The following is a 24597-nucleotide window of genomic DNA, read 5'->3' on the forward strand; positions in this document are numbered from 1 at the left end:
GTTTAAATGCTTGTGGCAGGGAAATCGCCTACTCATCCCCCAGCATGACTCTGAGTCCTGTCAACCTGTTGCATGATAGGGGTAAGTGAAAACTTGGCCACAGCCACCCCAAGGAAAATGTTAAACCTCTGGGAAGGTTTGCAAGACTGCTGTGGGGCTGAAGCATGGGTGATGGGAGAGCTGGGTCAACATCTCTGTGTGTTAATGGGTCAGTGGTGTGGAAAGGTGCTCAAGGTTAAGGAGCAACGGCAGAACCAACTGAGCATCCTTCCTTGGCAAGGTGGAGGAAGCAAAAGCTGCAAGAGTCTCTAATTATGGCATGCACACTTTCTTTTACGCTTATTCTTTGAAAAATAAAGGCTGCCCTGTTGTCTTCTCTCCTTGCAGGGGACAGAGCTGAATGATGACCGCACACCCTCCAACGCCACCGTCACCACCACTTTCAACATCCTAGTCATTGACATTAATGATAACGCGCCTGAGTTCAACAGCTCGGAGTACAGTGTGGCCATCCCGGAGCTGGCCCAGGTGGGCTTTGCCCTTCCCCTCTTCATCCAGGTGCAGGACAAAGACGAGGTGAGGTATCCCCTGCCGTGGGCGCTTCTGTCCAGCACTGGTGGGTTTTGGGGGGTGCAGGGAAAGATAAGTCACCAATTGACCTGTGATGAGTTGCATGGTTATGTCCGGATACCCATTTTTTCAGCTCTTACTGCTGCCCTTGCTCCATTTGCTCAGTCCCCCAAGTGCAGCCACCCTTCCCAGAGCGCAGGCACAGCAGGTGCTTTAGTGCAGTGAGGATTGCACAGCCACTGAGAGCCAGAAAATAGGATTGTGCAGGATGCTGATTCTCTCCCGCTTCCGAGAGCTCGTGTCAGGCAGTCCTTTGCCAGTCTGTTTTAGAAAGGGAGGAGGTTTTCTGCAGGGCTCCCAGGGGACCTGCCAGGGGAGGGGAAAGAAAGGACCTCCAGGCTCTCTGTCCCAGCAGGGACATGTACTGCTGCTGTCAGGGAAGAAGGTAAGAGATACTTGCTAGCGTGGGGCTGGAGGAAGCACGGAAGGACTGGGATACCAGCTCATCACTGCAAACAAGCCGGTAGCATTGGAGGCTTGTTCCTCCCTCGTGTTAATGGAGCCACTTATGCACTGGTCCATGCCACATAGGGATTGCAACATGTTTTCCAGCCCTGGGCTTGCAGCCTTCAATTACTCTGATTATTTGACTTGTTCAGTTCACATCTGGCTGTTCTGTGTGCACGTACCCTCCAACCCCACCACGCTGCCTGGTATCTGCTTCAAACAAGTGCTGACACCTCATGGTGAACTTTCCAAAATCCCTCGGAAAGGCTCTGGCTGCTGAGGCTACAGGCTCGTGCTGTCCCTATTCCTCTTCAGGCCCAGCAAGAGATGAGGGGAGAGGGTTTGTCAAAATAAATGGCATTGTCAGGATGTTTTCCTGATGCTCCAGGTAAACGATGTGATGGCACCGAGGAATATGAAATAGAACATCTATGCCTGCCCCCCGAAATCCCAGTGGGTCGATTAAAATATTCATCTTCTAAGATGCCTTTGCTGGCTGAAATGATGGATTTGCTTTTCCCCAGCCCTGGGTGGAGTTCACCAAGTCTCGCAAAGCCACCCAGAAATCCCATTTTTTTTCATGTGAAGTGATTATGACACAGAACTAATAACCTACTTGTGACATGGTGTCACCATCCGAGAGTTATGAGTTCAGCCTGAAGAGGTGCAGATGAGCTATTAAGCAGATAAAGAGACTGTTTTTTCTTGAAAATGTCAATTGCTAATAAAGGAGATATGGATATGACAGATGCTTAGGATAGTTTCTGAATAGAGCTGCTGTCGTGCTTTCTGAGAGATGTCAGCAGATCCGTTCTTGAAGGGCATTGTAACACTTCTGTTTGTGCCAGAAGGATGAAGGATCTGTCATTATTTCTGGTTAAAAGCTCATTTTACTGGAGTGACTCCCATTCAAGAATTCACTTTTCAGCCTTGCTAATTTTAAAATGGGAGAATAAAAAATAGCCTTGCCTTCCCGATCACACCAGCAAAAAATAGACTCATTCTTTTGGTGTATTTCTTTAACTTCCTGAGATTTCCCCCAAAGAATTGGCTGAGATTTTTAAAACTGCTGAAAGAGGACCTCTTGCGCTAAGGGAGTCTGAAAGAGTTTTACTGTACGCATCTTTGGAGACCGTCATATTAGCACAGATTGCTTTGACAGTAGCATTATTTTCACTAATAAGAAGCACAGGAGAGCTGATGTCTTGGAATATCTGGAAGGAGGAAAGATATAAGCAATTGGGGTTTTTTTTTCTGCATTATCCTGTGGTGGATCTTTCTTATTTCCCCTTGTGGACGCTTGCAATTGGATTAACCATCAAAGTAGGACTTTCGGGGGAAAAAATGGGGAGAGGATACCCAGGTCGTGAAAAAGATGTGTATGAGAGAGAAGTGGGACTGCATCTGCAACCAGGCTTGTTCTAGCACTGCTTCCCGGGCAGTGTATTTATAGAAGTCCCAAGACCCCCAAACTTTCAGTAAACAACTTACAGAAAGGGAAGATGGTTGCCTGGTGGTGATATTTTGGATGCTCAAGTACCTCATGAGAGTTGCAAGGCTTTCACAAACCATCTGGATTTGAGGTAGCTGAGGTGGCACCAGGCTCTCTTGGCTCTCTGTGGGTGCAGGGGTGGAGGGATGGGACAGCGAGGACCAAGGTCTTCAGGCAGAGATGTAACTGAGGACGTGGCTGACAGAAGCTATTTCGCCAACATGGCCTTTACACTGGAGATTACACGACTCATTTGTGTAAGGGGCAAAGGAAAACAAGACGAGAATTATGCATGTCTCCAGGGAGAGCATCTAAATAAATAAATGAGAGCAGACGGATAGAGGCACATTAAATCAAAGCTAGAGTCTTGGGGAAGATCATTTTGCTCAAGTTTTGTCTCCTGCCTCCCAACCCATGTCGTAAGTCCCAGGAGAGCCCCTTGGCAGGTTGGTTTCTTTCTTAAGCCAAGCCATCCAGCCTTCTTCTGGCCCCTCCAGCAAATTTTGATGCTGTTCCTTCAGCCATCACGCTTGTTGAGGTCCTACTTGGATGGAGCAACCCATGTCTGAACCTTGCCCCGCACAGGGGTCCCGTGGGGTTGGGTGGCTTTGGGGAACCTGCCTGTCATCGCACCCCGGTTGTGTCTTTGTAGAGCTGGATAAAGGGGTGTCACGTGGGTCTGGCCCTTAAAACACACTGCGTGGGCTGCCAAGACTGTTAAACAAGAAGGTGTTTTGTAACCAGGCCCACGTGGCCTTTTTAAATGGTGGGGTTTTGGTCTTTCTTTCTTCTGGTGTATTTTGCACAAACTTAAATGATTGCTTTTTGAAGGAGTTAGATTAACTGATTCAGCAAAGCACTTAAAAATGTATTTACGTTGCACACAAGACCATGCTTGAAAGCATGCGCTTGATTTTACCTCTGTGTTTAAGTGCTTTTCTGGAGCTAGGCTGGCATTAACATCTCAGACCAGGTACCTAAGCAGGGTGCCTCCAAGGAGAAACCCGTTCCTCTGAGTCTGTCCCTTGCAAACTCCCAGCTGCTGTCCCTCAAATGTAGTCATGGTCTTGCTCCAAGAGGAGCTGGCTGGGGGTGTGAGGTGGGACAGGGAGCATCTCAAGAGGATGCACCCAGGTTGAGCTGAGATGACCCCAGGCGTGGATTCGGGGTGCAGCCAAGAGGTGTTCAACCAGATGTTGCTGGTTTTTCTTTTTGCATTCTTTATGGCTTATTGAAAACACTTGAACACAGGAGAAATCAGTACACAGGATTTGCACAGGGTTTTGGACCCGGCCTTCTATGAACGAAGAAAAAAGCGTTAACCTCTGTGCAGCTGAGTTTCTCTCTGCCAGATAGACAGCAAGCCACTTGAATACCTTTCCAAAGCCGTATGAGAGCTGTTTATGAAAATCTGTGAAAGTTTCCCAGTATTTAGACTGAGCCTATACTCAACTGGACACCGCAGAAGACCAGTATGTATATACACTCCCAGGCTGGTGTTGGATTCTCCTGTCATTCATGTTGTGATAGATCACCAGGGACAAATAAATCCTGTGTATGAGATGGAAGATTAAAGCCTTGAATTATCCACTTTTGCAGCAAAGTTTGTTTCCAGGTTGAGAGCAAGAGCCCCGAGCTATGGAATAAGTGTGCGTTAATTTGGAGGGCTGGTTAGCTCAGGCTCATTTGCTCCAAGGCTGGTTGAGGTGGGGGACATGGATATCCTTTCTGGATACACTGGTATTTTACAGCCTGGTGGCTTGATGCAGTATTTTAGAAAGAAGGCAAGGGTTTGGCCATGCAGGAAAAGGAGTAGGGCATCCTTCAGGGCATCCCCCATTTGAGCTTCCTATCTCTGCAAGATCCACAGAGGTATATTAAGAGAAACGGCAGCATACTTTCCCAGGGCATGCCAGAGAAACCAGCTCTTCTACCATGGCTTTCACTTGATTTTCCTTGACGCGGTTGACTGAAGAGGAAGAAAAGGGCAGAGGCTGTATAAAGCAGAAGGATGATGGTCTGACATTTTAAAATAATTTTGAAACAATTCTCCAAAATAAGCATATTGAGGAAGATAAATGGGGAATTTAAAAAAAGAAAATCCGGGCCATGGGAATACACAGTATTTGTTGCAAAAAGCTACATCAGAGACTTGCATAGGCATATCGTATGTGCCCATGCGTGTGCAGGTGCAATATATGAATCATCTGTAGCATATATATGCATATGACAGACAAGCACACTATAAATATGATCTACACGGCAAGGAACTGTAAAGGGGAATTGACGGCGCTTGAGTATTCTCTCCCAAAAGTGCCAGCTGCTGGTCGGGCTGAATTAGATTTCACAGGGGTTTTTGCAATACATGGAATTCACCAGCAAATTACCCTTAAAGAGGGAAAATCAATCATTTGGAGCAGAGATAAGCTGAAGGCGAGGCAGCCTCGGATTGATCCCGTCTGTGCAGGCGTGTGTGGAATTCAGCAGATAACCTGGGGAGAGCAGGGAAGGAGAAAACTCCTGCGGGAGTGGGGGAGCGGGCAAGGACTGCCACTTAGGACGGACAGAAAGATGGCAGAAAAGGGCTGTCAGCATGAGGAGGACGATCAGAAAGGCTGGGGAGCATTTTGCTCCAGGCATCCTGCATCACCTGCAACCCCAGTGAGGTCCTTAGGGATGCAGGGGCAAGCACCTGTGCCCAGTGAGCCCTCGAATGGGTCATGATGCTGTTGTGCTTGGGTGCTGGGTGAGCAATGGGTGCTGGGAGCAAGCAATGGGTGCTGGGAGCCTGAGCTGGCTGGCTGGGCAGCGGGAGGGAGGCAGGCAACTCTGGAGGGGCTATTCAGAGCACTCGAGTTAAATGCCTTGAAGTGGGTGGAGAGAATAACCCTCTTTATGCTTTGTGTTTTCAAAGGAAGGATTAAGCATTATTTGTCTCTGACTAGCTAGAGCCAGGCATAAGGTATCCAAGCCGTACAAAGAGTCACTAATTGCTTTTTAAAAAAAAAACCAACACTCTTTTTTTCCCCTTCCTCCTCCACCACTCCTGAACTCTTAGCGCTTTCCTTTCTTTGCAAACTTGCCAGAATGAGGGATATTAAACACTCCTCAGCTTTTTGTAGGTAATAGCCCATGCCTAGAAAGTGGCTGGGAGGAAAACTGGAGTTATGCTGGATTTTGTGCTTCAGAAGGGCAGGGCTCTCCATTTTGGAAAAGCAAGCTGCAGCTGAGCTAGGGTAGAGGGAATCAAAGGGGGCCCTGTACCGAGTCAGCATGAAGAGAAGAAAACTGAGGATCCCAGGCTGCTTTTGCTTTTCCCAAAGCTAGCTCACTTTGTGCTGAAAATGATTGCAGGCCACCAGCCTACCTGGGCACCTCAGTGATTTCAGAGAGTGGTATTGTTGAAGAAGGGTTGTTTGCCTGCCTAGGGTTCTGGGTTTTCTTTTTTACTTTGAGTTTTTGTGTAGCCATTGGTAAATGATGCTAGATACTTGCTTTGACTTGGTGGAAGGTTGAATAATTTCTGAAGCATTTCCATGTGCACTCCCATGAGGAAGGGGCTGGGTGGGAGTAGGAGTGATGGATGAAGCCAGTGGGCGACATTGGGTGAAAAAGCAGGGATAAAGCTTATGATTCATCCTCAGTCAAAGCTGGAACAGCTGATGTGGCTGCTCCTGGCCTCCTGATGTGAGAAGGGGTTCCCTGATTCGTGGTGAACCATGTCCTGTGACTGTGTCTTGCAGGTTGGGAGAGCAGACTTTTGGCCATGATTCATAGCAGGTACATGAGCAGGTCCCACATGGTGCCTGGGACCTCTGGAGGGACACACGTACCCACCTCCTGGCATCTCACAGCCTCACGCCTGAGTTTCTGCCCTTGCCTGCCAGTCTGTGCTGTGCTAGCCATGCCCAGGGACGGTCTCCCCTCTGCTCCAGCCCTCTTAAATATTAAGATGAGGATTGCACACGTGGGGCTGGCAAACTGGTCCGTCACAAATTGGTCAAATATGAAGCATTTGGCATAGATCAGTCAGTGGTTGCTTTTTTGGAAGTCAGGTATCGGCATGAGGTTGATGCTGGCATTGTGGCAGCAGGGACGTGATGCGGCTCCTATTACACACTCCGAGGAATACGCACACGAAGAACAAAGTAATAATTATGCCCAACTGCAGCTACAATTGTCTTTTAGCTGAATTGACATGAAATTTCCATCAGTTGCGGCACCGGCTACGGCTGGGAGGAGGTTTGATTGCTGGGAAGGAGGCAGCGGGCAGCAGCCTTGAGCCGCAGCGAGTGCTGGCCCCGTGTGCTGGCACGGGATAAGATGAACTGGGAAACATGCGGCCACGTCCCGGCTTTGTGCAATAATGTACTTCCCTCCAAAGCCCATTTCTTTATGGCTCAATTTGTTTCAGATGGAGGGTGCATGCAGACAGGTTTATTATTGTAGGGTTTGGAAGGCTGCTCATTAATTTATGCCTCTAAAGGAAGGCAAAGGAGCAATTTTGGTTTCAGTGATGGGAAAAACCTAGAGCAATACAGGAGCTGGTGGGTAAGGGGTTGGAGGGGGGAAACGAGCAGGTCGCGCACCGATAGCACACCCGTGGATCCTGTGCTCATCCTCGGCACCGCAAAGAGATGATGCTCGGCCATGAGCCCATCACTGCACACCAGGACCTTTGCGAGCCTGGGGAGACAGCGCTTGTTTTTCTTCTTCGCGAACGCGTTTCAGATCTGTTGTTTGCTCTGGGTGACAGGAGCAGGTAGGAAGGGGTGGGGAAAATGTAAGCAGCTCCCCGTGGCTTCCTCCAGAGTGGGGGGTACTAGCTGTGAGCCGGGCTGAGCCAGCCCCTTCTGCTGGGCAGCTGATAACAATTTGAATATTCAGATTTGCTTTCAGCCATCCGCAGGGGGCTCGCAGGCTCCAGGAACTGGGAGCAAGGAAAGCAGCATGGGGGCAGAAACAAAAAAATAAATAGCCGAATAAATATATAAATGGCAACTCACAGCAGCCCTCCCGAGAGGCAGATGTATTCCCCTTCTCCAGACCTCACATGGGGAGACTGAGGCACTCGAGGGGCTGCTAATTAGGGATGGTGGGTATCTGGAGGCTGATCTCCTTCCCCAGCTGGAGGAGAATTAATCCACCCAGCTCTCTTCTCACAAATACTTGGGTTTCTTTTGATGTTTCAACTTTTATCTCATGCCTCCAACAAACTCACATCTCTCTGGCTTCCAAGAAAATCCTTTGCATCTCGCCACCATGAAAGGTGCTTTCGTGTACTGTGGGGAGGTCACTGGGCCCCGGGAAAGATACCGAGGGCTTGGCAGCAGAACTGGGCAAAAATTCCTCAATGAAATGTCTTTTTGTCGCTGGTAGGAAATGGTTGTTTGTTATAAGTTGGCATTTTAAGGATAGGGTATGAAATAACAGCTTGGGGAGTGATGCTTCCTCCTGCCATTCTCCGTATCCTCTGCTCCCTCCATCCCAGGCTGTGTACCAGTGTCAGGGAGCATCCCCCTCTCGTGCCGGGGTTGGCACATCCCAGTTTGCCAGCAAAACAGCTTTTGGAAGGAGCTAAGTCTGCCCTGAGATGGGTCCCTTTTGTTCCCTCAGCCGTCATCCACCAGCTGAGCATTACTGGGCTTCCTGGGGTGGTGTGTGCCCTTGGGACTTGCTCGTGTGGCTCCATGGGTGCCCTCAGGGCTTGCTCCTGCCGTGTGGCTCCACCAGAGACGCTTCATTTGGCCCCGCTCCAGGGGGTGCGGGGAGAAGGAGGGCAAGCAGGGATTCTGCTCCTGTCGCCAGCTCTCGGCAGTCACGCTTAGCCAGCTTTTGCTATTAGTGCCCCTTCGTGCATTTAATTGGTCCCCTTTTCTGATGGAGGGAGGTCATTTGGGGAAAATTGGAAATTCGGCTCTGGCAGCTTCTGAACTTGCTTTTCACGTGCTCTGCTGGGCTGTGCTTTGGGAAGGTGTGCCATGCCCGTAGCGAGGGTCCTGAAATGCTGCTGTCAGTATGTCGGTGGTCCCGCTGCTTTGCTGGCCAGGTCTTGGGAGAGGAGGAGTTTCCCAGTTCCCATTTTGAGCTGTCTTACTGGAAAGAGCCCGCTGCTTGGGAGAGGCACCCATGCTGTGCCCCCCAGCATGAGGCGATGAAATGCCAGTGTGTGATACCCTGTGTGGTGCATGGATCTTGAAACAGTAAAAGGGATTTTCCCTCGAGTTGTGTGCTGTGCAGGTTTATCCCAGGGACGCATTTCTTTCATGTGCACATAGATTTTGTATAAAATGGGTGCATGTGAAAAGAAGATTTATAGAAATCATGCATTGTACGCCAAGTATGTGTAATAAAACACAACAAAGAGCGCTTAAGGCCAGTGCTGAACTGTATGACTCAGTTAACCAAATGCAAGCAGAGAAACGCTCCCCTGCGTCTCCGGTAATTGCATGGTATCTGTTTTCACATGTCCAAAGGGGAAGGGCTGTGCCCAAGCTGCTGGCACTGTCAGGTTTGCATCTGATGCACAGGCTTTGCAGTTGGGTTGGTGCTTTTGTTCTGCGCTTGCCCCCAGGCTGGCCCTGGCTGCCCGCAGCCTTACCCAGCAGCTGTGCCGGGCCCTTCCTCCTTTGTCACTGTCAACTTTCATCTCTCCTTTCCCAGGGACCCAACAGCGTTTTCGAGGTTTACCTGGTGGGCAACAACTCCAACCACTTCATCATCTCGCCGACCTCCATCCAGGGGAAGGCGGACATCCGTGTCCGCGTGGCAGTGCCGCTGGACTTTGAGACCATTCCTCGCTACGAATTTTCAGTAAGGCTGCACGCCTGTGCTCTGTGGGACAACCATATTTTTAAGAGTGACCTAGGAGTGACCATTAACCAGGTTTCTCTCTTCCTCTCTCTAATCCACACTATGAAACTCCAGAGCATTACAAAATGGCCAAAAAATGGAAATAATAATAAGGAAAAGAAGGGGGTGGGGAAGAGATTTGCTCTGTGCCTTCTCTCTCTTTCCAAAATCCAAAGGCTCAGCTGCAAGAGCGTGTTCCCCCTTGCTATGTCACGGGGCTGCAAAAGCTTTATAGAGCACAAAACTTTAAGTGCACCTATCAGGCACCAAAGCTCTCCCCAGCTGCCTGCTCCAGCTTTGTCCCCCTCTCTGCCTTAGCTGTAAATTCGCAAGGAAGGCAAAGCAGGCTTATACCACGCCGGTGGTGTTAGTCCTGGCAGGGGGGCTTTCATACCACTGTTGGAGAAAGATGAGCAAAAGCCTTTCTACCCTTGCTCCAGGCTGCGGTGGGGTGGCAGGTCCTGGTTCCCCAGTTAGCCAGGTGGAGGCTGGGGCTGTTCGGGGCAGGTGGTTACAGGGTGTTCGGCTCGCTCAAGGGCTGGGGTCACCCAGAGCTGAGCAGCTCCTGGGGAAGAGAGAAGGGGCTCTTCTATTTTTTGAGCATCCATGCTTTGGTGGTTAGTACTGAGCTGGCTCATCTGATGAGGGAGCTCAGGAGAACATTGTTTTCTCCATTAAAGAATAGATAACTCTCCCAAGCTTCGCAAATAGAGTCTCCAACCCTCCCTTTCGCTTCCCATCTCTGCCCAGCTCTTTGCAAACGAGAGCATCCCGGACCATGTTGGCTTTGCTCGCGTGAAGATTAACCTCATCAATGAGAACGACAACCGCCCCATTTTCAGTAAGGCCCTGTACAACGTCAGCCTGTTCGAGAACACCACGGTGGGCACCACCGTCCTCCAGGTCCATGTGAGTAGGAGCATCCTGCCTCTCTTTCCCATGTCCTTGGCGCGCGTGTGGCTCCACGATGCCCGTCACCAAGGGGTGGACTGGGGAGCCTTGTAAGTGGTACGAGATGCTGGTGGTGGGGTGGGGTTTAGCCCTCCCATGGACTTTTGGAGCAGGTGCCTTGACCTTTCCTGGTCTCTGGGAGACGTGTGTGTGTGGTTCCCACCACACCAGCAGCTTGCGGAGAGTCCTGCACTGAAAGGTCTCACCTGCAGACAGCAGCTTCTCCTGCGGATACTGGTCCCAGTGGTCATGGTCTTGCCTCTCCCTCCTCCTCACTGTGTGGGATCCACTGAGTATTTCAGTTGTGTACATGGCTTGTGTCTCAACACATATTCACTGCCTCGCTCTTACCTTAATTCTGTTGGGAAAAGATGCTCTGGTGCCTAAAAAACTTGATCACTTCATCGCTGAGAGTGAACGCCCCACATTTATCGTTCGGTGTGGGTTTTCTCACTGCCCCATTTGGAAGCATCATCTTCCTCAACCAAATCGAGGTCAATTGAGCCAATGAAAGGATGAAGGATGGAAAAAGAGGGGAATGACTGTATTTAGCAGAGCGTGGTATTAAATGGCTGGCAGCAGAACAGTGGTGCAGCAGACAGAGGTGGTGATGATAGCGGGGTGTTTCCACAGGGCTCGTCCCTCCCATGTGAGTTGGTGGAAGGATGCAAAATCCCTGGTGAGAAGACACATTTCGCAGGGCATGAGGGCAATGTCAGTTGATGTCAGCACCAGTGTGTGGGGCACAGCAAGAACCAGAACAAAACCCTGCGCTGAAGAACAGTCTAAATAGGAAGCAAAGCTCCACTGGGATGGGAAATATCAAAGAGGGGAGCATCAAAGCCCCTGCTAGGCTTTGGGTGCGTTACTACTGCTATTGTTAGTTGTAGATGAATTTGCTGCCCTTCCGGCCCCCCTTGCCCCCACTCTCCTGGGACGCAGCCCCTGGCATGCCAATGCAGAGAATAAAAGCTCTGACAAAAGGGTTGGGTGTATGCGCCTGTGCATAAGTGTGTTTACTCTACAAACAGATGGTGTGAAACTGTATAGAGCCCCTGAGCTGTTCCCATCTGACAGTTATTAATATTTCAAGCAGATGTTTAGCTAGTCAGGCCGTCAGACACTAAACAATGAGATTGTTACTGTGTCTCCTCTTTCCCCAACTTCCAGCTATGCCAGCATTTCGGAGCAAACGCAAAATGCCAGGAGTTGAATCTTCTATGATAAATCAGAATGGATGCAATTAGTGCTGAAATCCAGATTGCCCTCCCAGCTGATCCCAAACTTTTAACAACCTTCATAAAGTACCAGCTCTTCCTGCTGCTGCCGCTCGCCTTCGAGATGCAGCCTTCTGCTCAATTCCACGGCAGAATCGTCTGCGCCGTGCCTCTCCAACTGTCCCACGTGCCGCAGACAAAAAGTCTGCTTTACTTGCTAATAAATTCCTCCTTTTCTTTTTATCCTTCTTTTACGTTTCCCTGGGAGCTCTTTATGGGTATTCACCCATAGGGGTTAGGGATGGGTTTTTGAAGAAAGCCTGGCCAGCCACGTGGAGTGCCCACTTCTTTGGTGGCCTCTGAATGACATCCTCACGAAAGGGGACTTTTGTTGCCTCCCCCCTTGCTCAATGCTGCCAAATGCCCCTTTGTGCAAGTAAGTGCAGGTTTTGTGCCATGCGTTTGGAGGGGCGATGGATTTTCAGGGTGCTAAGGACAAATCAGGAGGTTTATGAGATCGGGATGAACAAGGGAGCATATGGGCCGGGCGAGCAGTGGCAAAGGATGGCAGGAGGCTTCCCACCAGCCGTTGCCAGAGACAGCCAAGCACAGCTGGCAGGGCAGAGCAGTGCCTGCAGCTCCTTCCCGGCAGGGAGGTGAGCAGCTAAAACCGCAGGGGGCCGAGGCAATGGGAGATTGCTGATCTTCTGCCCAGCCCAACGTCCTGGGGAAGGAGGAGAAGTTATTCCTAGCAGCCCAGAAGACCCTGGACTGGTTGCCCATCTTCTAGCAAGTGCTTCCCCACTTGTCCCCCTTGCTGTGTGTGGTCAGGTGGGTGTAGGTGAGGGGAAGGGGTTTCCTTTTTGACCTGGGAAAAGTAGTGAGCCTGCTGTGCCAAGCAAGCACGCTCCTTGCTGCCGCCCTTTCCCTGCTGCCCTCTGACTGGCCAGCTGAAAATGGAAGGGGAAAAAAAACGAGCAGGTAGACTTCATTTGTGGTGACAAATGGCCATTCGTCTCTGCAGCATTTCAGCTCCTAATGTCAGTGACAGCAGAGAAACATTGCCTGTTACATGTATAAATCAACTGTAAAACAACCCGAAGCACAGGCAGCCAGCAGGGACCCAGAGCCACTGCCTGCTTTCCGCTCTCTGCCTCTTTCCCTTTGCCCAGAGATGCGTGGGCTTGGATACGCACCCCTACAGCTTCCTGGGCAAATCTCGGTTGCTTCCCTGGCACAGCGCAGCCTTGTCCGCCCTCTAAGATTTTGTTTGTCTGCTCTTTGTTCTCTATTTCACATTCCCGTCATCTCCCTGTCTGTCCATTCATCCATCCATCTGTCTGTTTAATTCTGTCTGTGAAAGGCATTTATCATATAGATTCAGGTAGTCATTTGCTTGCACAGGAACATCTGGAGAGTCCAAGCTTCACGGGAATGGCTCCTGCCATGTGCAGGGAGCCTGCAATGTGCCCAAAGGCAGCCTTCTCTCCTGCTTCCGTGCTCTTTACCCGTGTGATAAGCTCCTTAGGCCAGAGACTGCTTGTGTGTCTGCTTTTGCAGACCAGCATGAAGGGGTCCTTACTCCAGTCAAAGCTTCCAGGTTGCCCTGTAATATAAATCATTGCAGTTTGGAGTTATGCATGGATTGCAACCCAAGAGCTGAGTAGAAGGGAGAGCAGGCTGTCTGGGGCTTTGCAGTTGTTAGTAGCCTCTCCCAGTGCAAACTTCTCTTTTCCTCTGCCCCAGGCCCTTCTGTGCAGGGGAAAAGCCGGGCTGGAAAGGCTCAGAGGTCCTGCACAGTGGCACACTCCTTCTGCAAGGCTGGGGTGAAGCAGGGAGGTGCAGGCAGAGGACCAGCTGACTAGAGCTCAGCCTGAAGATATGGGCAAGTTCTGCCCCAGCTACCAACAGATATTGAAATTTATTTTTTTTTCTGAAACAACTGGCTATGAAGCCTTTTAATAATGTAACAGAAAAGGTCAGAGAAAGAATTTCACACTTCTTGAGCAAGCAGGCAGCCAGTATAACTCCATGCCTTCCAGGAACGAGGGGCACCAAGAACATACAGTGCACCCTAAACTAACTGGGGCTCTGACACCCCCAGCCAAGTGCTGCCTGGGCAGCTCGTGGCTTTTGATGGGTACTGGCTTTCCTAATAGTGTGGAACAGGCTGGAAGGCTGTGTTCTGGAGAGGTGTGGTGAGCAAGGGTGCTGGCTCTGGCACAGGGCAGAGGGCTCGGGGCTGTGTGCGATAGGAAGCCCTGGGGAAGGACAGTGCTAGGGTGGATGAATGGCCATTCTTCTGCCATAGCCACAATCAGTGCCTGTGATGGGATTAGCAAATATCTTCCAAAGTAAGTCCCAACAACTGGTTTTCTCCTGGGGTAAGAGGAGCAGGAGAGAGGAGGGCGTCTCCAGCCCTGTCTCTCCCAGCTGAGAAGCCCAGTAGCTGGAGAAAAGGATGAGTTGTTAGACTAGAAACACGTCTGCAGACCTCAGACCAGATGGAGGATAAATCCGTTACAGAGAGGGACAAATCAATAAGCAGACGAAGGAGGGACAGATAAAAGGGCATGGTCCGACATCCACGCCACTATCTAACAGTATCAGTACAAGCCTTGCAGGAAGCGAGGTCTGGCACGAATGGCGATGTTCCCAGGGCAAATCCCCTCTGCAGGGACAAGAGCAATTGTGTGGGAGCAGGGAGTGAGCTGGGGAGACCCAGAAGGAATGCTCTCCGCTTTGGGGCAAAGCACTGGGCAGGGGATGATGTGCTAGGGAGGAGCTCCTGGTAGGGCCAGTCCGTCTCCCTAGTCCTGTTTGAGTCCAGAGACAGCACAAGCCCTCAGGTGCATGCCCCCATGCTGCTGCTACTCTCTATCCTGCTCCAAGGTGCCTCATTGCTGGCAGCAGGGAGTAGTACCACTGCTTTGCAACCCTCATGGAGCATGCCAGTTGAGACAGGAGCAGAAAGAAAAGTCACAGGGTCCCATGCCCAGTGGCTGTGAAGAGGACTGATGCTGCCCAGACATCAGACCTAGCTTCTCAGGTCTCTGCTCCTTCCTTTCACAGGCATGGAGGGTTTGGAAGTGGTCCCCTGGGCTCACATCCCATTAGCTGTGGTGGGGCTGGAAATACACCATGAGGAGCTCTTCTGTGACTTGGGGAGGGGGAGAGGCATTGGCAGTAGATGGAGCTTTCAGCTGGGAAACTTTTTTGGGTGGAAGAAGCTATGAAAACATGGCCTTGCTTCTGGGGTCACCAAGACCCAGCCCATCTTCCAGTGAGCTCCCCCCAACAGGGAGAGAAGCAGGGGCGTTCAGACCAGCATCCCCTCCTGTCCGTTCGGTGATGTGCTGGGGCTCTGGCACCAGCCATGCCCCTCACATGCAGTGGAGGATGCTTGGCTGGGAAGAGCAGGGAAGGTGTGAGCGTGTGTTCACGCCTGTCGGACTGAGCCTGTGGCATGCCCGGGTCCTGCTGCCTTGAAAGGCTACAGGGTCTGAGTGCCATGATGGGTGGAGCGAAGAGCACAGTGTCCCTCCAAAACTGCCTTTGGACACTGCTGCTTTGACAGCAGCTGCCATGAGCTGAGGTAGTCATGGCGCCGGCTTCCCAAAAGCCAGGGACCTGCACGGCGGCGTAGGTACGTGCCTCGTTCTCCATTGCTGATGCATTTGCTAGACCTGGAGGAATGGGGAAGGGGCCTAAGAGGACCCAGCGGGAGGTGAGAATTAAGGGGTGGGAGGTCCCCTTAAGCTGCTCATATCCTACAGATCTGCACAGTGAAGTCCTCCTGAAAAGCTCCGATAACCAAAATCATTAAAGCCCAAACAAACCAAGAGTAACTTGTTTTTAATACAACAATGCATTTGATTTGCCTTGAAGGGTCTGGAGAAAAATGGTTCTTCAGGGAAGCGTGGAAAGTAATCCTAGCTCCGTGATCCCTCCTCTCCGCTTTATTTGCCCCGGTCTGGCTTGGCTGCGCAGGCTGGGATCGGTCGTTGCGGGCTCCATCAGCCGGCTGTCGAGCAGGAGCAAGCTGGGGAGAGTGCTGAGTGGCCCCTTCCCAGCCCACACTCCCTGGCTGGGATAAAGAGGGGGAGAAGCGGAGGGGTTTCCAAGGAGTTTGCTACCTGGCTGCCCACCTTCAACCCCCATGCAAGCATCTCCCAGCAGAGGCATTAACCCCTGCAGTTCCTGATGCTCTCCTGCCAGCTCTTCCTTGCTCAGGCCAGGTCAGACAAGCCAGCTGCCCACTCAGGCACCTTTCTCAGGCCAGCCGCACTTTAAAAATAACATCGATGGGATGGTTGTGCAAAGATTTTCCCCAAATCCTTGCTGAGTTAGTGACTGCCTTCTCCCTGGAGCATTATCCTCCCACATCCTTGCAAGGTAATGCTCTTTGCCTTGCCTTGATGTCCTTCTTACCTAGAAATACCTCTGGTCTGGGGTGGTGCTGGGTTTCACCCCATGACAACCACCCTCAAGAAGTCTGAAGGGAATCCAGAGACTTTTCAGAGCTTTGAAATGTTCCCCCCCCTCAACATTTTCAGGCAGGGGACCACAAGGCTGCTGGTGTGCTTTCCAGAGTTATCTTTTGCAGACCCTCAGGAATAGTCTGAGCATCTCCGGCAGTCCACAGACCTCAGACTATAAACTACAGTGCCCGATTCAACCATCAGGCATCGATTTCAGCGTGGGAATGATTTTCTGTAGCTTGTGGTATGCAGCAAGGCGGGTAAAATAAGCACCATGTTCCCTCCGGGGCTTGATAATGTGAATCTGTAAGACAGTTTGGTACTTTAATAAAACACCGCTTTCCCTTTTTTTTCTGAGTTTCAGATTATAATTTCCAGATTATTTGATGGAGAGGGGGAAAGAGAAGGTCCCTCTGTCTTTTTTGCAGAATGCTTTAGCCTATACATTCTTTTATTTTTATATTTTTATATATATTCATTTTTATATACATATTCTGGTTCACATTCCTCAGTAGTCCCTTTCTGCTGCCCTCCAATGGCTTGTCCCCTCCCTGATCATCATTCCCAACACATCCATTCACCTGGAGTTTCGTCTTCCCCCTCTCTGCAACTGCACTTCCTCGGGAGAAGCCTTGTTAGTAAGAGTCTAATGAAGTAAATGCGCTAATTAACCTTCCATTACTCTCCTCATTAAGGCAACCTTTAATTTGGTTGGCAAAGTTTCTCTTCTTTACGACCCAGCTGTCAATTTTCTTCTGCTGCTTCGATCTGTCTTTGGCCTTGCATTGGGGATGGGAAAATCAATCCCGGCCTGATTTTCTTTCCCCTTCTTTCTAGCCAGCTGTAAACGCCAGTCAACAAGAAAGTAATAATGTAGTTTTCCCACCCTGGGAAGGAGAGTTGCAGACATCAATAAGCACCTATTTAAAATGCAAATCAGTTTCTCAATCAGCTGTCAGTCTGCTGCTGGTGTGAGTTTGGCAGGGGCACGGGGCTGCCGTGGTCTGTGGGCTCCCGCATCCTGGCCTGGAGCTTTGCAGCAGCCCCGGGGCAGCTTTGGGGTGCCCAGGAGGGTTGCACCCCTCTGGGTTTGTCCAGCTCGAAGTGCACGTGGCCAGTGCAGGTGGGATGCAGCTTTCCTTGCAAACCTGGGGGATTTCCTCCAGTTGCCTGTGCAAACTTCAGGTCTCACCCCACCCTGCATCCCTCCATCCCTTTGGCCAAGGGCACCCACGATCCCCTAACGTCTGCATAGCTGCCGCTGTCTTTTGTTTCTTTATGATCTCCAAAGCTTTTCTTTCTCCTTCTTTTTCTTGGAAGAAAAAGTGAATGCAGGGGGCAGAAATAGTCCAGGATAAAAGGCAGTAGTTGTAGAGGCTGAGCGGAGGAGCTGGCTATAGCTTTGAGCTGCTGGTGGGCAAGGTGCTGCGCCAAGGGGCTCACCTCGAGCTGTGTTTCTCTTTCACGTGGTGATAGTGACTGTGTGGACCAGCCTTGAGGGAAAGCCTACATTGCTCCCAATTTTGGGAAGGTTGCATGGAGTAAGGAACAGCCAGTCAGAGCAGGGAGTGAGGTGAGGAAATACCTTGCAAATCAATGGATGGATGAAAAGGCTTCCAGGGTTGAGCTTACTATCAGCTTCTGCAGGGAATCAGGTGGGAGATAAACCATCCCCTGCCCCATCCATGGCACTTGTAGTGTTCTCCCAGCCTTACGACTGGAGAGTGGTGCAGCCCATTGTCTCACAGGGCATCGGTGGTCAGTAGGACAGCATTCTGTGATGCTTCCATGAGGATAGCACAGGGCTTCTCAACCTTTTCCAGTTGACTGACCCTCTAAATTTTGCTCAGGTGGTTGAGTTTGTGTCCTGCTCTGCAGGGAGTCACCTACCGCACCTATGTTAGAAATAGTTTGCACCTCCTCTGACTTCCTGCGTGAGTTTGGGGAGTACAGGATGGTCAAACACCGGGAGAAGAGGACTCCCAGGTCAGCCTCCATCCTTTCTTTCTACTTGAAGTGAATGGCAAATGTATTGGAAAGCCCTTGCTGGAGAGGGTGAACGCCACGGAGGTGGTAATGGGGGACTGCCAGCCAAACAGCCAGGGTGAGCTGGGTGTTGCAGAGGATGGGCTCAGGCATGGGGAGAGGACATTTAGGAAAGCAGGAGGGACTTCACAGGACACTGGCGGGAATATGAAAGCATGGCTCAGCAGCACCTCATGGAGGCTGGAGAAGGAGGGGGACTCCCAGTTGGACATTTCTGATGGCCTCCAAGCCTGGACTTCATCCCTCCTTTCAGCCCTTCTCCCCTCCCGTGGCCCACAGTTTGCCCTCCTGTTAGCACCTTAATTGATCTTGTTGTTCTCAATCCCCCTGAGTGCTCTCTGACTCCAGCTGTGCTTAAACAGAACAAAATCTCTTCCAATTTCCCCACCGCTTAAAAGAAAATTGAATCCTTTATCTGCAAGAGGAGAGGAAAACTGCAAATACATGAAACAGTAAATAGTTAAATAATCAAAGCAGACGAATCCAAATTGCCTGGAAAGTTAAACATGAATGGCTTGTCTTCTTCCTGCGTGCTTCTTGGTGTGTGGTTTTTTGGGGTTTTTTAATATGCTTGCACTCCTTGTTCCTGTTAAATATTCTTATCAATCCGGCTCTGTAAATAAAGGGAAGGGGAGGAGGGAGTTACCAGGTAGCAGCATGATTGACGGATCTGAAGTCCTCGTCTTTCTGTCAGGGCCCAGTGCTCTTTGGCTGTGTTTATCTCTTTAATCTAAATATCAATCTGTAAGACCGAAATAGGGTGGAATAGGAATCATGACAGCCCAAGCGCTGGGGAGAGAGACACTTATTGCAGCTTTTGCAGCCGCTCCCTGCCCTGATGGAGCTGTCAGGATAAATGCACGGCTAAAGTGCAGAGCTGGGATGGGTTTTTCACAAAACAAAATCACAGCCCTCCCCCCCTAAAAAAGCCAATCCAGCCCGTGAGATGGGAAAGAAAAACATGGAGCAAATGCAGACCTGCTCCTGTCCAAATTGCATCCTACAAAGCACAAGCCGGGCAGCAGGATTTCCCCCACCCTTCCCAGTGTTTGCAGTAGGAGATGGGGTTGGGTGGTTTTCCCTTGCTGCTGGCTTTGGCTGGTGGTTTGGGAGGTGGCCGGGACATGAAGGGAGAATTTTTCCCAAGGTGATGCTTGCTGCTGTGCAAACACCCCGGCTTCACACATCTTTCTCAGCAGTCCCTTTAGGGCAATCACCATCTTCATCTCGATATGTCCTCTCCTAGACTCGGCACCTCTGAGCAAGGGCAACTCTTTCTCACCCACAAAGCTCTAACAGAGCCATTGCTCCTGGGATTTTAATCTGTTTTCCAAGCTGGCTTCCCCTGTGCCCCTAGCACCCATGTCTCTCCCAAAGCAGCCGGGGCTCTGTTTCCTTGAGCAAAGAGCTCCCATGTAAATCAGCACCCAGCGGGTGCCGTTAGCTGAAGCGATGCTGTGACAGAGGCAATGTCACCCCATAGACAGATGACCTTGTGCAGCCTCTCGTGCTGTTGACAAGCTGCTGTTGGGGTGTTAAGGGGAGGCTAATTTACCTAAACTGGACATTTGGGAGCCATGAGATGTGTAAATCAACCTCCTGAGATCCGTCGCACCATCCAGAGGCCACTTCTGCCTCGGGCCATAGGCTCTGCTTGATCTTCCTATGGCTGGATGCTGTGTCCTGTAACCAAACCTCTTTTGGTATCTCTGGTTACAGGAGTAAAGCTAAGGCTCTCCATCCCCTAAAACACCCTTGAGAAGTGGATGGTTGCTGTCTGACTGAGACTCAGGTGTAGTTTCCAGCTCATGGGGAGTGAGAATATTGTCTTTCTAGAGCTCAGCCTATGGCTTCTGGACCATGGGCTTGTTTTCCTCGAGCTGAACAAGGAGCAACCCCGTTGCTCTCTCTGGGAAGGCCTCTGCCTGGCAGGGATGTGTTTTGGGCTTGCTACCCCTTGCTGACAAAGTAAAAAGCCCACTCTCCAGCTGGGTTTGCTTCACACTCGGAGCAACCCCAGGCTGCATCCAGTTTCAGGGTGAATTATCTTTATTCCTGCTGGACAAAGGTTGTGCTTTGCCTTTCCCTTTCTCCAGGCCGGGATTCAACAGGTTTGTATCTATCTCCAGGCAAGGACCGCTTTGGCTCTTCCCTCCTCCTTTGCTTTTGTCGCCCCTCTCCCTGCTGTGCCCCAGATGATGCTTGTCACCTGGATGAAATGGAGTTGCAGATGGTGGGAGGTGTGACTGGCTTCCAGGAGCTCTTGTGAACACTTCAGAGATCATTGGGGATTTATATTTTCTCCACTGGACTTTGACCTTAATTTCTTCCGTTTTGCTGGGCTGTAAAATTCATTAGAGACCCAACAGCAAAGTGATTGAGATGTCAAGCCAGGCAATTGTGTGGTTATTTAATCTATCAGATGTGCCGCTTGCCATTTAGGTGGACAACAGGAGAATATGAAATCAATACGGTTCATTAGCGGAGTACTGGCGCCCAGCTCCAGCATGGAGCTCCAGTAAAACCCACCAAGGCGGGCATCTAAATGGTCTTGGTGTCACCTCGCGTGATGCAAACCTGCGCTCGAGACGCCTGCTTCTCTCACTCAAGGGTTGTCTTCTGTCGGCTTGTGTTTTAAACCCCAGTCTCCAGCCATTGCAGCAGCCCGCCTACAATAAATTACTCCCCGCTAAATCAAGGCTGCCCAGGCAAGTGTTAACCTTGCTCGCAAGGAGCTGATGTTGCAGGGCCTGCTGTTATAAAACACAATCAAGGAGGCTGTTGTTTTCCCTGGTGGCTGGCAGAGAGGTGGGGAAAAGCTCTGCAATTCTCAGGGAGGTTGATTGGCTATTTTTCCCCCCCCAGGCAGGCTCAGCACAGCCCTCTGGGGCCATTAGAGGCGATTGAGCTCCCAGCTCGGTGCAGACCCCATGGTCTGGAGCTGCTGGGGAAGGCGGTGGCGGCAGTACCCCAGCATCACACCAGTTCTCTGCTCCTTCCTCCCTCCTTCCCAGCTAATCACGCCGCTGGGCTCCGGCTCGGTGATGCTGGCCAGCCGCCGGCTCTGCTCGTGCCTGATTGCCACCTCTCACCAGGCAGCCACTCTTTAAAGGCCTGGGAAAGAGCGTGGTCGGGGCAGGCGATACTGGCGAAAGAGCTGTTTTCTGTCTGGGAAGGGCGTAATGACTTTAGGTAGGTTTTCCATTGGTTTTCTTGATCCAGTTTTGCACCCTGGCGATTGCTTCTTGTGGAAGCTCTTGGCCCTTCACATTTCTCTCCCCAAAATCACAAATCAAATCCCAGTCTGGGGGATACCAGAGGTTACCTGTTATTCCCCCGGGACCTGAAGATTGCAACAGGATGCATTTAAGTAGGGATGCTTGCTGTTTAACACATGCAGGTTTAGGTGGCTCCAAAAATTGGTATGATGACAGGGCATGGCTCCCTACCCTGGGTTGCTTGTACCACAGTCTGAGTCAACCCTGAGGAGCAACCGCATCTGCCTCATTTTCCTAGAAAACCAGAAAAAAGTAGGAAGCAGATGGGAATCCTCCTTCGATTTGCTATCTCCCCTGGCCCAAGCCCCAGGCATCTTGCTGGGGCAGCGGTGCCTTGGCCTCCCCACTGCCCACCCGGCAGTGCCAGGGGAGCAGGCAGGCAAGCAGCAGCGGGACGAGACTCACGCCCAGTCACTCCGGTACCCTGACAGCTTTTTGACGTTCGGTAATTGCTTTCCTGCTACGACTCTTTTAAGCAGAGAGCTTCTGGCCAAAGCAATTTGCTCCCCATCAATTTTTATTTCCTGGTTTCTGCATGCAAGGTAGGTGAGGGAAAACAAAGAGGGCGAACGAGAACAAACCGAGCTGGGACCCACTCCGGCAGCCCCGTGCACATGGAAAGGTGGGAAGGATTTTTCTCCCTTGGTGCCGACGGAGCCATCTTCAGGCAGGCAGGACATGGCATCCAGGCAGCAATGAATTGTCCTTCCAACACACTTTGCTCACCCCTGCAACCAACCTCCAGCTGCTCATCCCCACCCGGCAGGTTTGGGGGAATGACTGCCATCCTGGGGACTCCACAGGGAATCCACGCTGCCCTGAAAGGCTCTTCTTGGCTCTTTAAGCTCTTCCCCGCTCCTCCTGCTGTGCTCCCTGAAGCTGCTGTGAGTAGAGTTAATCTCGGGCAGTTTAAGGAGTCGTTGAGTGGGGCTCGGCGGATGATGAATGTCGAAACCATTACCGGTGAAGCTCCGTGGAGCTGTTTAAAACTGAATTCTCCCATGTAAATTTCTGCTTCATCAATCCTGATGACATGTCAAACATTGCTATTGTTTCCTGAACAAATTGGATGACATGCCCTTTCCTGCAGATTTGCCCACGAGAGCAGAACAGCTCGCCAGCTCCTCACTTTTGTCTCCAGCTCTGCCGGCCTGCAAACTGGTGGGGAAGGATGGACGCAATGGCCATTGGCAGGACAAAAGGGAACCGTCCAAAATATTTGTGCTTGGAGGATGGAGATAGATGGAGGGCTGGGCTGTGGGTATTTGTGTGTGCCTGTAATTCACATGCCAGGTGCCCATGCCACACTGCAGCTCAGTAAATTAATCCTTTGGGTTATCCAGGCTTCCTCTTCTTGCCGCTCTCCCAGAGTTTAGCTGCGCAAATGTGTTTTTTTTAGAAATGGTCTGCGCCACTGACAGCTCATAAAAGTACAGATGTGGACCGGCGTTTTCATCCTGCTCTTTTGCAGGCTCCAGTGGGCAAATCCCGCTTTAAAATTCTGGGCAGGAGAGGAGCAGCCGTAAAAGCCATTTGATTGCTTCTCCAGGTGGAACCCCAGGAAACGTCCAGCCAGATGCCTTTCCTCCCCCGGCTGCGGGGATGGATGCGTGCATGAAGGGGGGGACCAGTCGGTGAGGGTGGCCAGCCATGGGAAAACAGCTGGCACCCAAGGATTGCAAAAGGCCCCGCAAAGCTGTCGGCTCAGTGGGATTTGGGGTATTCTGCACGCGGGTTGCCTGTGCTCCCTGGGAGCCCATGGGATTGCTTTGCAAAGGGGATGCGTGTCACCTCCCCAGGGGGTTCGAGCATCTGAGCATCTTTTTTACCCTTGGAGGGAAAACATTTGGTAATGCAGAAACGAGCATAGATCCAAAATTAAATATGCTGAGCGTGCATGCTTTTGCTTTTTGCATATTCCCTGTCATGCTCAAGTAACCTGCACCATTACCCTGCATTATGTCCATGACGTTCAGTTGCCAGGGAAGCCATCGAGCAGGCATCACCTTCCACCTCCCTCCTCTGGTGTAAATCAGGGTAATTAATTAGCCTGGCTGGTGAGGTGGTGTATGGGGCAGAGTTAGGCTGCCCGGCCTCCTGGCTCCTCGTGAGCGGATCGCTTTGCCTTGCTGGCAGTTTTGGCTGGCCCAGCATCACCGCAGCCTGGGGTCCAGCCCACCCTCCTGGCTCGGCTCCCCAGGGCCCCACTCCTTCCCACGCTGAGCAGCTCTGCGCTAACCTTCTTTTAACCTTCCTCCTTCCCTATATTTTTTTTCCCCGGCAGAAGAAAATTACACTTTCCCAGTGTTGTCTGTCACTGCAATAAGCACTTACAGGTGCAATTATATGGGGCCAAATGAAGGGAATTAGTTTTGCCCATGCTTTGTGGCACTGTCAGGCCCCCTGTAAATCATTATCTCATCACCAGCTGATCCAGGTGCATGGAAAATGCCTTTCTGGGCTCTGCTCTCACACTAGCCACTTAGGGATTAATGGGACCTTAGGGATTCACAGAGGTTGTGGGCACAGAAGTAACGGCTGGGAAAAATCCTGGCTGGGAGGTCAAATCCTGGAAAAAATCCTGGCTGGCTCGTACCAGGCAGTGCTGAGGATGCTCAAAGCGCTCAAGCATTTTGGGGAGAGAGGACCCAGGGCCCTTGTTGGCCAGCCCTGACCGTGCTTTGGGGGTTTGCCACCGCGATTTGCAGCCACCTGGGCTGGTGGCAGGTGTTAGGATGGGGGGCTAATACCATTATTAATTGGTGGAGGGAAGCTGGGGTGAGCAGACAGTAAATTAATCCCCCTCTTCCCCAGGTGTTTCTATTCAGAAAAGCAGCCAGGCTCTGGCTGGGATGGGGCATCTTCATGGATGTCCTCCCTGGTGTCCTCTAAGGAGCAAGATGCACCCCAGAGAGGGCTTGGCCCTCCAGGAGCAGGTGCCACTCGCTCGATGGGCATCTCTCTGGGCAGATTTTGGGAGGTTTGTTCCATTTTGCTGAATGCAATTGCAATGCGCACAAAAAGTACATCGCATCTTAGCAGTGGAGAGGAAAATTGGGAAGGTCAGTAGGTCTGAAAGGCTGGCTCCACCAGCGCACTCTTCAGATGGCATAAAGCAGCAGGAATTTACCACCTGAGCTGGGGAAGCATTTGGGGGGAAAAAAATGTATTAATTCAGGCTAGTTTTCATGCCTTTGCTCCTC

At 51.1% G+C, this 24597-nt stretch overlaps 1 protein-coding gene across 1 annotated transcript in view; it reads left to right on the forward strand.

The window, feature by feature from the left end:
* LOC140655636 (cadherin-23-like) overlaps positions 1–24597 on the forward strand; it is a 130346-nt gene that overhangs the window by 75649 nt on the left and 30100 nt on the right. Inside the window, exons 9-11 of the mRNA XM_072870380.1 lie at positions 388–576; positions 9233–9382; positions 10172–10330. Of these exons, the coding sequence (XP_072726481.1) occupies positions 388–576; positions 9233–9382; positions 10172–10330 (498 nt within the window). The remainder of the gene's footprint in view (positions 1–387; positions 577–9232; positions 9383–10171; positions 10331–24597) is intronic.

This window comes from Ciconia boyciana, chromosome 8 (genome assembly GCF_034638445.1).
Source record: "Ciconia boyciana chromosome 8, ASM3463844v1, whole genome shotgun sequence".
NCBI lineage: Eukaryota > Metazoa > Chordata > Aves > Ciconiiformes > Ciconiidae > Ciconia > Ciconia boyciana.